This window comes from Peromyscus californicus, unplaced genomic scaffold (genome assembly GCF_007827085.1).
Source record: "Peromyscus californicus insignis strain IS unplaced genomic scaffold, ASM782708v3 Scaffold_17__1_contigs__length_78620276, whole genome shotgun sequence".
In the NCBI taxonomy this organism is placed as follows: domain Eukaryota; kingdom Metazoa; phylum Chordata; class Mammalia; order Rodentia; family Cricetidae; genus Peromyscus; species Peromyscus californicus.
In genome coordinates, this window is record NW_026294469.1 from 28,059,957 (window position 1) to 28,072,801 (window position 12,845).

Sequence of the window (12,845 nt, forward strand, 5' to 3'; positions counted from 1 at the left end):
AGCATTTTTTTTTTTTTCTATAAAGGGTCAGGCAGTACATTCTTTATAGAGTTTGCAAGCCACACTCGACGGGGAAGAGGCCGTGTTACAATAAAACTTTATTGGAGGATATTTAAATATGAATTTACATATATCCTCGAATTTACATACATCCTGAGGCTCTCGACTGGCGGGATGAGGCCCCTGCTCTATGGCTGGTTGACGTCTGACGTCTGAGGATGGCAGTTAGGAAGGGAACCCTGCAGAAAGGCAACTTCCCGGGGCTGGGGCCAGGGGCGCGGCCCGGCGGGGCGGGGCGGAGCGGGGCGGGGCGCGGAGGGGGCGGGGCGGGGCGCGGAGGGGGCGGGGCGGCGGCGCAGCGTCGTCGTCGTCGTCCTCGTCGTCCCCGCCTCCTCCCCAGGGGCCGCGGCGGAGCCTCGGCGGCGGCGCTCAGTGCCTGAGGAGAGCGTCCCAGCGCTAGCAGCGGCCCTCCGCACGCCGCGCCGCGTACCTCTCGGCGACCCTCGGCCGCGGCGTCCGCGCCCCTTCAGCTCGCTCGTTCGTCCTCCTTCCCTGAGGCCCGCTGCGCCATGGCCTTGGCGTTGGCGGCGCTGGCGGCCGTGGAGCCGGCCTGCGGCAGCGGGTACCAGCAGGTGAGCTGCCCTGGGCCCGCCCCGTCCTCCGCCGGCCACTCGACGCCGGGGCTTTACAGGCCTCGCCGGGCCTGGGCCGGACCCCGGGGCTTGGGCCTGTCGCGGCTCGGCTCGGGGCCAGCCGGGCGGGGACCTCGTTGACTCTGGTTCCCAGGTCGGGCGGGGCCCGGAGGCCGAACTCGTGGCGCTCTGGGGGCTCCGACCTGGAGGCATCCGTTTTTTGTTTTTTGTTTTTTCATTTTCTCAGAGTTGGTTTGATGTCATTGGAAAATCAGGGGGAGAGAAAAAAAATTCTTTTAAGCCAAAAAGGTAAAGGAAATGGGTTCAGAAGCAAAGATCATAATCGCTTGTGCTGCCGCGGGCGGCTGTCCGCAGCGAGGTGCGATTACTCAGGGTTTCAGAGCCTCCTTTCTGTCCAAACCCATCCCCCTCGTTCCCTTTTAAGACTCGAGTCAATAAATGAAGCGAGAGACGAGCCCTCAGCTCTCAATCGATTTGCAAGAGGCGATGTTTGGCTGGAGAGAGGCCCCAAAATGTAGGGCTACGGCGAGGCTGCAGGGCGTGTGCCCGGGTGTATTTTGCACGCTTGGAAATGACGTTTTCAGAGATTTAATAGCATATCTAGGGAGGAAATATAACCAGATGATTGGGTTATTATCTGCTGTGTGATTCTGTAAATTGAGGCCCCAGGGAAAAGAGATTTTTTTTCCCCCCTCTCAATCTGTGGCTGTGTTTCCTCGGGAATTTAGAGACTTTGGGGTGGGGGGGGTAGGAGGGTGGGATTAAAGATATTAACCTAAAACATCCCGTAATTGTGGGAGTTGAGCCAGACAGTTGTTGACTGAACCGCGGGCAACTGTTTCTGTTTTGTCAATTTTCAGTATAACTTGCATACAAAAATGTCAGTCCTGATTTTTTTCGATAAAAAATGGCGTGATTTAAGTGATCTACGTTTACTACGTTGTAGAAATAAAACCAGTACGATTAAAGCGTGTTACAGATTAACCCTGCGCGGTCAGTTACTGGTTTGTTTTGCTGTCTTCAGCGGTGTGTTGTAATCCGCCCTCGCCCCCTCCCCCTCCCCCGCCCGCGCTCGGACTCCTGAAATGACTAGTTAAGGATTTAGCCTCTTGGTTTCATAAACAACCAAAATTGTGGCCGCGCAGCCCCATCTTTAAGTCTTCACAGCCTTTATTCTGTGACCTTGGATGAGACTCCGGGTGCTTCCCTGCTTTAATAAATTCAAGTCATAGACTTTGATCAACCTGTTTACAAATCCCCTGAACCTTATAGTGTCAATCTTTTCATGCCGACTTGGATAGGCAAACGAGCAGAAGAGCTGGGGATTTTCTTTGTACTGCCATCTTACTGAGCTATGGGGTAATGCTGGTTAGTGGCTAGAATAGAGAGAATTTGTTAGAGTATTAAAATTATGCTTTTGTTGGCTCCCGTGTTTATTAGTAGCTTTTTGATTATGCAGAATTTAGGTATGTTAGAGATAGGCCATTTTTTTTATCATTACTCTAAAAGTAATTATTTTGCTGGGCGTGGTGGCTCATGTATATAATCCTAGCAGTTGGGAGGCTGAGGCAGGAAAATCAAAAGTTTAAGGCCAGCCTGAACTGCCAAATTAGTTGCAAGCTGCCTGAGGTACAGGAAGATCCTGCCTCAACAACAAAATAAATTTGAAGAAATAATCTTCAATAAAACAAGAAAAAAATCTTCCTAGAAAAAAATTATAAAATATGAAAGCAAAAAAAAAAAAGTCTCGGCAAACACCAATCTGTCCCCATATAGGTAAGCAAAGTTAATGCATGGGTACATATTTTTATGGATTAGAACTATGTAGATAATACAAAAGTGTGGTCAGTGCGCATGTGCATAGATAAGGAGTGCTAGTGCTGATTTACTGTGTACCAGTCACAGCAGACTCAGTTTAAATCCATCTTCATTGAGCCCTTACAACGCCTTTATGAGTCAAGGTTTGTTCTCATTTTATAGAAGACATTTTATAGAAGTCAAGTCTCTAAGGATCTCAGTGACTTGCTCAAGTTCACAAAGCTGCTAAATGGTGATTACAAGAGAATTTATATACTTGCCTACCTAAAAGGCTTATGGCCCAAAGACAGGCTGTATCCATTAGCAGATACGTATGTATGTGTACGTGTATATTACATGCTCATGAAAGTCTATACAGGCACATCTTTATACATTCATGTGGTTCCACGGGCTCCTAATCACACTTGGATGTGTCCATGGTCTCAGTCATGTGCATTCATGGTCATGTGTGTGGTCTTGCACATATGTATGTACAAAGACACACAATTATTAATAAAATTGGATTTTTATATCTCCTGGTTTTCTTTCTTTCTTTCTTTTTTAATCTGCTGAGAGTAGGGCCTTACACTTCCTAGGTAAACCCTGTACCACTGAACTATATCTCTAGCCTCTTTATCAGACATTTTTAATGCCTGTGTGGCATCTAATTGCATGGCTGAGCTATAACCTAATTATCATCCCTAAGAATGTTTATAATTTTTTTCATCCATTGAGTTTGTTTTCCACACACTGTTCCTTTGTAGTGTGTGATCAGAGACTATACATATTTAAAAGGCTTTTGAATTATAGAATGCTGGTGAATTGTCCAGGCCACTTGATAGGAACATGCTACTCTTTTGATCTGGTTAGTCTAACCGAGGTGGTCCTCCAGCTCAGTGACTGTAATGGAAACTTTATGATTCATTCAGAAATGCTAACACTGCTGGTTTCCTTTGCTTTTATAGGTTTTTATTAATGTGTGCACATTTGTGCACAACTTGAATTTAGTATAGTGACAATTTATAGACAGTCTGGGCTCAGTTTCCCTATAATATGGTCCCACCTCCCCCCACCCCCCATCACCCCATTTTTTGCAGTTTTAATACAGACAGTATCCAAATATATGGAGCAGTGTTTCAGAAAGGTTTATGTGGGCTCACGCCCAGCTGTGGCTAGCTCAAAGAGGACATTAATTGCTGGTCATCCATTTTCTTTATTGTAATAGATCTTTGCCTCTATATCATGAATTTTGCTACCTCATGCCAGATGTTTTAAGATACTTGAATTTGAGCCTGGCAGTGGTGGTGCACACCCTTGATCCCAGTGCTCAGGAGGTAGAGGCAGGCCGATCGATCTCTGTGAGTTCAAAGGCAGCCAGGGTGGTTACACAGAGAAATCCTGTCTCAAAAAACAAAAACAAACAAAAAAGTTTGGGTTTGGGTCCTGTGTAAATGGACAGTGCTACAATATATATTAAAAAAAACAAACCACAGGCTGTGCCGTTTTAGACATAATTCCTTGCCTGCTGAGGAAGTTGCCTGCCTGTAGTCCTCACCACTAAGTCTGTATAGCACTCAGATGACATCATAAACCAGGCATGGGGTGATAGGTTTTCGGGTTAAGTTCTGAGAAGTCTGGAAGGGCATTTTGACAGATTGGGGATGGATTAGGCAGAGTCACCTCTAACAAGTGAAGCCATGTATTTGGTGAAGTTAGGATGTTGGAGGTCTAGGTAGTACCCACGTGGTTGTTTTTTGCATGTTTGTTACAAGTTTCAGAAGTTACAGCTATATCACAGGTTATCTCTTTTGTGTCTTGTCATTTTTAAAGATTATTGCTGCATTTGTGGCCAAATGGCTAGTCATCAAAGACACTTATAAAAGTCCTTGAAGCAGGCAGGACACAGTGGTTGGTCCACTCTTGTGATTTCAGCCCTCTGGAGGCTGAAGCAGTAGGATTGTGACCTCTAGGCCTGCTGGATTACATAGCGAGGTCCTATTTGAAACAAACATGGGTAGATTGTTTATGGAGGATAGATAAATTGTTTCTTTGAAATGCTTTAGAATTGTGTAAAATAAACATAAAATATACCACATTAACTTTTCATCCCTTGCCTCTGTTAGTGCTAGGAATTGGACCTAGGGCTTTATACATGGTAACCATATGCTCTGCCACTGAGCACCTCCCACCCTAAGCATTTTTATTTATTTGTATTTTATGTGCATTGGTGTTTTGCCTGTATGTATGTCTGTGTGAGGTTGTCAGATCTTGGAGTTATAGACAGTTGTGAGCTGTCGTGTGGGTGCTGGTCCACTGGAAGAACAACCAGTGCTCTTAACCCCTGAGCAATCTCTCCAGCCCGCACCCTAAGCATTTTTAAGTACAAAGTCTGCCAGCATTAAGTGCATTCACATATGTATGAAACCAGGCCCATGTCTATTACCCATGAAATAATACTTCACCTTTACTTATTCCAGCCTGTGTCAACTAGATACCAGTGTAAGTGCAATCAGCTGTTTATCCTTTTGTAACTGTCTTTTTTCATGTGACATGTCGCCAAGGGTCATCCATATAGTAGGTGTCAGAATTTCTTTCTTAAGGCTGTTTATACTTTCTTGTTTGTTTGTTTTGAGATGGGGTCTCTTATATCAAGGCGTGACCTCACTGTGTGTGTGTGTGTGTGTGTGTGTGTGTGTGTGTGTGTGTGTGTGTGTGTGTGTGTGTGTATACACATATACTGGGGCTTAGCTTGAACTCCTTATCCTCCTGTTTCTACCTCCCAAGAGCTGGGATTACAGGCTGATGGCACCAGGCCAGCCTGTGCTACATTCCATTAAAAAATAAATTCATTTGCTGATGGACATTTGGTCTTTGTGCATAATGCACTGAGAACATGGGTGTACACCTATCTCTTGGTCCATCCTTTTGAGTTTTATGAGACTATACCCAGAAGTGGGATTCCTGGATGGTTTGGCAATTCTATTTTTAAGTTTTCTTAGAACTACTATTCTGTTACCTATAGCAGCCACACCATCTTGAATTGTTGCCAACATTGTACAAAGATTCCAGTTTCTCCATATTCTCAACAACAGTTTCTCTTTTTTGTTGTTGCTGTTGTTTTGTTGTTTTGTTTTTTATGGTGCTAGGGATAGTAGCCAGGCTTTGTTCATGGCTGGCAATCACTACCCACTTGAGTTCAACACCAGCCCTATTCTGGTTTCTTATAGTAGACATCTGTTCATTGGTTGTGAAGGCATCTCCTTAGAGTATTGATTCCTGTTTCCTAAATGATTAGTTATGTTTTTCATTGCATTGCCTGTTTGTATATTGTCTTTGGAGAGATGGCTATTATTATAATTGTTATTTGAGACAGACTAGCTTAGAACTCTATGAAGATCCAGTTAGCTTTGAACTTACAAAGCTCTGACTGACTCTGCCACCTATAAAATCGGGATTAAAGGTTCATATCATCATACCTAGCCTGTAATTATTATTTTTAGATTTTTTTTAAATTTTATTTGCGTTAGTGTTTTGCCTGCATGTGTGTATGTGTGAGGGTGTCAGATGCCCTAGAACTGGAGTTAGAGACAGGTGTGAGCTGCCTTGTGGGTGCTGGGAATTGAATCCAGGTCCTTTGGAAGAGCAGCCTGTGCTCTTAACCACTGAGCCATCTTTCCAGACCCCTTAATTATTTCTTAATGGTTTCGTATTTTCAGCTTTTTTTCCCCTTTTCTTTTCTTTTTTTTTTTTTTTTTTTGAGACAAAGTCTCAGTATGTAGCTCTGTCCTGGAACTTGCTATGTAGACCAGACTGGCCTTGGACTCAGAGACAGACCTGCCTGCCTCTGCCTCCCGAGCGCTAGGATTAAAAGGAGTGTACCACCATGCCTGGCTCAACTTTTTTCAAATACATACAAAATAGGATAGTATGATAAACCTTATGGAAGCCATCACCTGCATTCAGTAAATACCTATCAGTAGCCAATCTTATTTATATTCCTGGATCCAAAATTCTCTCTTGCTATTATTTATTTATTTATTTATTTATTTATTTATTTATTTATTTATTTATTTTAATATTTGGAGATAATAGAATATTACACTGTAACTCGGGCTGATCTGGAACTCTCTGTAGCTCAGGCTAGCCTTGAACTTGCAACAATCCTCCTGCCTTACTTAGTCTCCAAAGTGCTAGGGTTACAGATATATACCACTATGCCTGGCTGTAATCCTATAATTTCATTTACAAATATTTTAATGTGAAATAGAGAAAAGAATGATACTTCAAGTGGGTATTGTCACATGAGGTCAGTATCATGAGAGCGTTAAAAAACACTTTTATTATGTTTATTTTTTTATTTGTGGGTGTGAGTAGAGGTCAGAGGACAGTTTTCAGGATCTGGTTTTCTCCTCCCGAGCGGTTCCTGGAGATGGAATTTAGGTTGTCAGGCTTGGTGACCAGTGCCTTCTACACGATGAGCTATCTTGCCAGCCTTGAGCGCTCTCTTTGAATCTGTTAGAAATATGGAAATAGGATTTATAAATGTCAGGAACACAGAGCTGTGACTGTCCTTTGTTTTTGAATTGGCTCGCTCTTGGCAAGCCTTGTTCTCTGTGTCATTTTTGGTGACACTGGTAGATTCTTGGTCCATTCTTGCTTTCTGGCTGTGTCCACTGGTCATCACTTGTTAGGGGAGATTTATTGGCTTCATCACTCTGTGCTCTGTAAACAGAGCAATACTTCCTGGTTTGGATAGAAACCAAGACTCAATTGAGCTGCCCTAGGGAATCCTGTTTTAAGGACTGGTCACTACTGGCCTGTACATACATGTTTGTTTAAAAAATTAGTTACAATACACTATACTATATTAAGTTGTAAAAATAAATTTTACCATGAAAATAATGTTGTTTTTTGGGGGTTTTTTTGTTTGATTTTTTTTTGTTGGTTTTTTTTTTTTTTTCGAGACGGTTTCTCTGTATAGCTTTGGTGCCTGTCCTGGATCTCATTCTGTAGACCAAGCTGGCCTCAAACTCACAGAGATCTACCTGGCTCTGCCTCTCGAGTGCTGGGATTAAAGGAGTGCGCCACTACTGCCTGGCTTGTTATGTTTTATTTTAGATGAGGTTTCACTGTGTAGCACAGACTGGCTTTGAACTTGGGACCCTTGTGTGTTTCAGCCTTCACAGTGCTGGGATTATAAAGGCTTTAAAATAAATACTTGCATTTCTTTATTTTGATGTTTTTTTTTTGGATAAGTACAATTGCTTAGTGAGGAGCATATTCTTGTAGAAGGCCATACCTATCTAGATGAAGAAATTTACTTTAATTGCAGATTAATGCTGAAAATAAGGTTGAAGCTCTTTTTTTCCCTTTCAAGTAATTGTTGCCAATAAACTAGACAAGTAGTAAACGTGTATCAAATTTATTGTGCTTTGCAAACATTTTAAGTACAATTGCTTCTGGTGGCTGGCAGGTAGAAGAACAGTTTCTATTAGTAATTTCAAATGTAGTGTTAAAACAAGTGTGATATCACCTAGTACATACACCCTGCCTGTAAATTAAGCTCTCACTCAGTTTTCTGAGTACATAATTTCTTTTTTGTTTGTTGAGACAGAGTCTCCTCTATGTAGTCCTGGCTTCCCTGGAACCTAGTATATAGACCAGGCTGGCTTCTGACTCTTAGAATCCACCTGCCTCGAGTGCTGGGATTAAAGGTGTGCACCAGACTTTGTGATGATTTCTTATTCCACTAACAATTTGGAAGTATGGCTCAGTAAAAGCACCTGCAGTCATGAGGACCTGAGTTCTGATTGCCAGCACCCATGTGAAGTGCAGGCTGGTAGTATATATATGGCTTTAACTCCAGAGTTGGGTGTGGAGACAGGAGGATGAGGATCTCTAGGGCTTCCTGGCCAATCACCCTTGCTTAATCAATGAGCTTCAGGTTCCGTGAGAGATGCTGTCTCAACAAGTGAAATGACAAATTGAAAATGATAGAGGAAGACACCCTCAATCCACCCTTGGACTCCACACATGGCTGAGCACATCTGCTCATACATGCATGTAAAACATATATTGTCAGCGTGACTTACTGCTTATGGCTGTGGTAGCGTTTGTCAGGTTCTCTGTGTAAAGGTACTCTTCCCTCCTGTAGGCTGTGCTGTGTGAGAAGAGTGGCACTCGCAGCTTGTGTGAAAGGGGTGACACTAACACTGCAAGCAGGGATTGACATACATTATGTGCCATTTTTATATGTGGAACATACATTTCTTCTCTATTAACTTATTTAGTCAAATCTCTGGACTCAAAAATATTTATAATTACTTGGGAATATAATTCCAGTACCACTGTTAGTGCTGCCTTTGACCATTGGGAACTCTTAGTTGGTCCTGTGTCTTATACTTGGTTCCCTTTGGCACACCTACATCTTTGTTTTGTTTTAGAGCACTTCGTTTTTGGACCAGTCTCATCTAGTGCATTTCTTACACCATCTTACCAGAAACCAGCTCTGTGTCCTTGTCCTAGGTGTTGTTTGTTAGTTTTTGGCCTTCTATGGTGGCAAAGCCAGGAAATAAATGCCTGTGTACTTGTTGTTTCTTTAAATGCTGAGCATTGAACCTGAACTCTTCCACGTGCTGCATGTATGCTTTAGAACTCAGTTACACCCTCAGCCCCATAAACAGTATTTGTATACATAAATTATCCAAAGCCAAGTTCACACAGTGTCTCTAACTTTAATTCAAGCATGTGTATCACGCCAACTTACTCCCCTAATCTATAAATTTCCACTTCAACAGTGAGAAATTTGGCTCCCACCATATAGCATCTGTTTACTTAATTCTTCAGCTTTAGTATGCATATATAAAGTGGTCTCAGAATTATTAACTCATGCATATGGGAAACTTATTCTCCAGAAAATAGGGCACATACACAGTTGTCAACTACTAGGTTCTAGGGTTAACTAAAATGTCATCTTTGTCCCCACCCTCTTTTTTTTAGGTTTTTCGAGACAGGGTTTCTCTGTGCAGCTTTGCGCCTTTCCTGGATCTCGCTCTCTAGACCAGGCTGGCCTCAAACTCACAGAGATCCGCCTGCCTCTGCCTCCCAAATGCTGGGATTAAAGGCGTGCGCCACCACCGCCCGGCTTGTCCCCACCCTCTTATGAGAGGTGGTTTCATACTTTTTTTTTTTTTTTTTTTAAAGTTTTCCAAGACAGGGTTAGTCCATGTTGCTCTAGCTGGGGAACCCAGGGATTTGCATGCCAAGAATTGTGTTCTGATATATAACAGATAGCCTGTATTCAGTGTTTGTTAATGGGAAACTTAGAAATGCTGAATGAATTCAGTTCTGCATCAGATACATCTTGATTTTCTGATGTGTATGTGTGCGTGTGAAGGTCCAAGGACTGCTCCTGGGCTCCAGGGAATAAAACTCAGATCATCAGACATAGTAGAAAATGCTGTTACTTGCTAAGCCAGTCTTGAGGGCTGGTTTGGTATTTTTACTTGCTTTGAGTGTCATTATCTTTGAGTCTTTTCTTTTGGTCTGGCCACTGTCTGCTAGTATCCTCAGAAGTGATTGGGGGAAGAGGTTGGGAGAGCTCAGCATTTAGTATACAAATCTTTCTACCAGTTTTTTTCTATTTCACCCATTTCCTTAAACTGATGTCTTATCTGGGTGGTAGTGGTGTACACCTTTAATCCCAGCACTGAGGCGGCAGAGGCAGGCAGATTTGAAATTGAACCTCTCTGAGTTCCAGGACAGCCAGGGCTGAGCAGAGAAACTCTGTCTCGAAAAAAACAAACAAACCAAAAAACAAGACACTGATACCTCCCCAGAGCTCCCTCTCTGTCTTAATACTCTCCCAAGCATAGCTTTTTTTGTACTGGGGATTGAACCTGGTGAGCCTTCCAAAGGAGACCTGGGAACTGCGTGTTTAACTGTTCTGCAACCTTCCTTTCGGTCTTTAAATCTTTTTTTACTCAGTTTATCATACCTGGTGTCACCAATTTATGAACTTTTGGGGTGTGTAAAATAGGTAGCTTGTTTTGTGTTCTGGTTTAGGATTCAGCCTTCCCCTGTCTGCTGAACCAGTCCCCTTGTTAATCTCACTTGTAATTGTCAGGGTTTTGTTACTTTCTGTCTTGTTTCTTGGCTTTATAGGTTTTTCTGTTTTTTTGGGTTTTTTTTTATGATTTGTTTTTATTTTATGTGCAGTGGTGTTTTGCCTGCATATGTGTTTGTGTGTGGGTGTTGGATCCCTTTGAATTGGAATTATAGATAGTTGTGAGCTGCCGTGTAGGTCCTTGGGAATTGAACCCAGGTCCTTTGGAAGAGCAACTCTTAACCACCGAGGCATGTCTCCAGCCCTGGTCCATTTGTTTTTTTGTTAGGATCTCGCTATGTAGCCCTGGCTGGCCTAGAACTCACTGTATAGACCAGGCCATCATGGAACTCATCTGCCTCTGTCTCCCAAGTTTTGAGATTAAAGGTGTGTGCACCATGCCTAGTTTTTTTGTTGGTTTGTTTTTTCTTTTTGTTTTTTGTTGTTGTTTGTTTTGTTGTTTTTCTTTTTTTATGAGTTTATTAAGTATACAGCCAGCAAAAGTAAAAGAATAAATAGCAAGTGATACAGATAGCAAAACACCATCAAATTGATAGCTTATAAACCTTGACCAGAAGTAACTAGGAAAACCAGTTGAGGCAGCCAGCTGGAGTTCTGGATTGAAAGCCACCTAGGCAGAGCAGAGTGTCCCCTCCAGTGAGACCCCCAAGCAAAAGAACAAATAGCACAGACAGATATCATCATCAAATCTGGCACTTACAGCACCCAGCAGAAACCTGCTGGGGAAGTTGAGGCAGTCGGCTGGAGTTCCTGATTGACCTTTCGCTTCATGGATGGGTTCCCATGCGTTTTTATATTTTGGGATAAATAATAGTAGCTTGTGTTGAAAATGGTTCACCTTCTAGTTGTTCTCAAGGACACAACGTTTCTACTCTTGAGCTGTTTTGCTGTTTCCTTTTGTCCCTGTTACAATTAGCAGGGAGGAGGATCAGCCCATCCCTAGACAAGGAACCCTGAAGGACATTTTGAGATAAACATGACTGATTCTGAAGGGGAGGGGAGCAACCCCATTTCCAGAGCCAGCTTCTCAGTATGCTCAAACAGCACACCGTGTTTACCAATGTAGTGTACGTCACAGCATTTCTGTTGACTTTCAGCCTGTACATCTAATTGTGCTATCTTGTCAATGGAGAACATTGCATTTAGTAAATATGCTAGTTGGTTCTTTTTAGAAGGAAAAACATTTTAGGAATTACAGTGTGATAAAAATACCAAATTTTTCTTTATGTGTACCACAAGCATCTATTAAATACTTACTTGTATTCAGCAGGCTATAGCATGTGTTAGATTGACTAATGAACATCCAAGGTTTCTTTCTTTAAAAAAAAAACAAAAACATGTATTTAGTGGGCATGTGCACACACGCACGCATGTGCGCGCACCTGCACCTGCATGTGTGTGTTCACACCATAGTTACACATTGGAGGTTAGAAGGCAGGACTTACAGGACTCCATTCTGTCCTTTCTCTCCTTCCACCATGTCGGTTCCTGGGATTGAATTTGGGTTCTTACCCTCAGAGCCATCCTGCCATCCTGTCTCCCCATTCAATATTGTTTTTTTAAGGAGAATAGACTTAGAGATATCTTTCTTTTTTGTTTCTAATTTTTTGTTGCCATTTCTTTTTAAAGTCATTAATTATATGACTACCATCTCTTCCCTTATGTTACTAATTTTATACACAGGAAAGGAATGTACGATAAGTGTGTGTGTGTGTGTGTGTGTGTGTGTGTGTGTGTGTATGTATGTATGTATGTATATGTGTGTGTATATATGTGTGTGTGAGAGAGATGTGTATATCTCTGTCCCTAGGAAGAGTGATGATAAATCAAGCACTAGTGGCTTTATATCCTAGGGCATAGTATGTTTTATTTTGTTTAACGTTTGTTTTTCAAACAAATTTGCTTTTACATTACATGGTAACGGTGTACTTCATAAGGCTCTTTCCCTTAGTGTCTGTCTGTCTGTTTCTAACACATTTATTTCCATGGACAGTAGTGATGGGGATATTCCCTGCCTCCAGATCACTCCTGGAGCCATTGTCATTGTCCTTCCTTTGGTGTAGCATTCATCTATAAGTAGCTCAATTTTTGGTGGCGCACGCCTTTAATCCCAGCACTCGGGGGAGGCAGAGCCAGGCGGATCTCTGTGAGTTCGAGGCCAGCCTGGGCTACCAAGTGAGTTCCAGGAAAGGCGCAAAGCTACACAGAGAAACCCTGTCTCGAAAAACCAAAAAAAAAAAAAAAGGAAAGTTATTGAATATTGCAAGGGA

At 42.5% G+C, this 12,845-nt stretch overlaps 1 protein-coding gene across 2 annotated transcripts in view; it reads left to right on the forward strand.

Annotated features, from left to right (window-relative positions):
* The first annotated feature begins 384 nt into the window (after positions 1 to 384).
* Positions 385 to 12,845, forward strand: part of Ndfip1 (Nedd4 family interacting protein 1) — a 50,561-nt gene continuing 38,100 nt past the window's right edge. For both annotated transcript variants that reach the window (XM_052742058.1, XM_052742057.1), the window contains exon 1: positions 385 to 632. In XM_052742058.1, the coding sequence (XP_052598018.1) occupies positions 570 to 632 (63 nt within the window). In that variant the 5' untranslated portion in view covers positions 385 to 569. The remainder of the gene's footprint in view (positions 633 to 12,845) is intronic.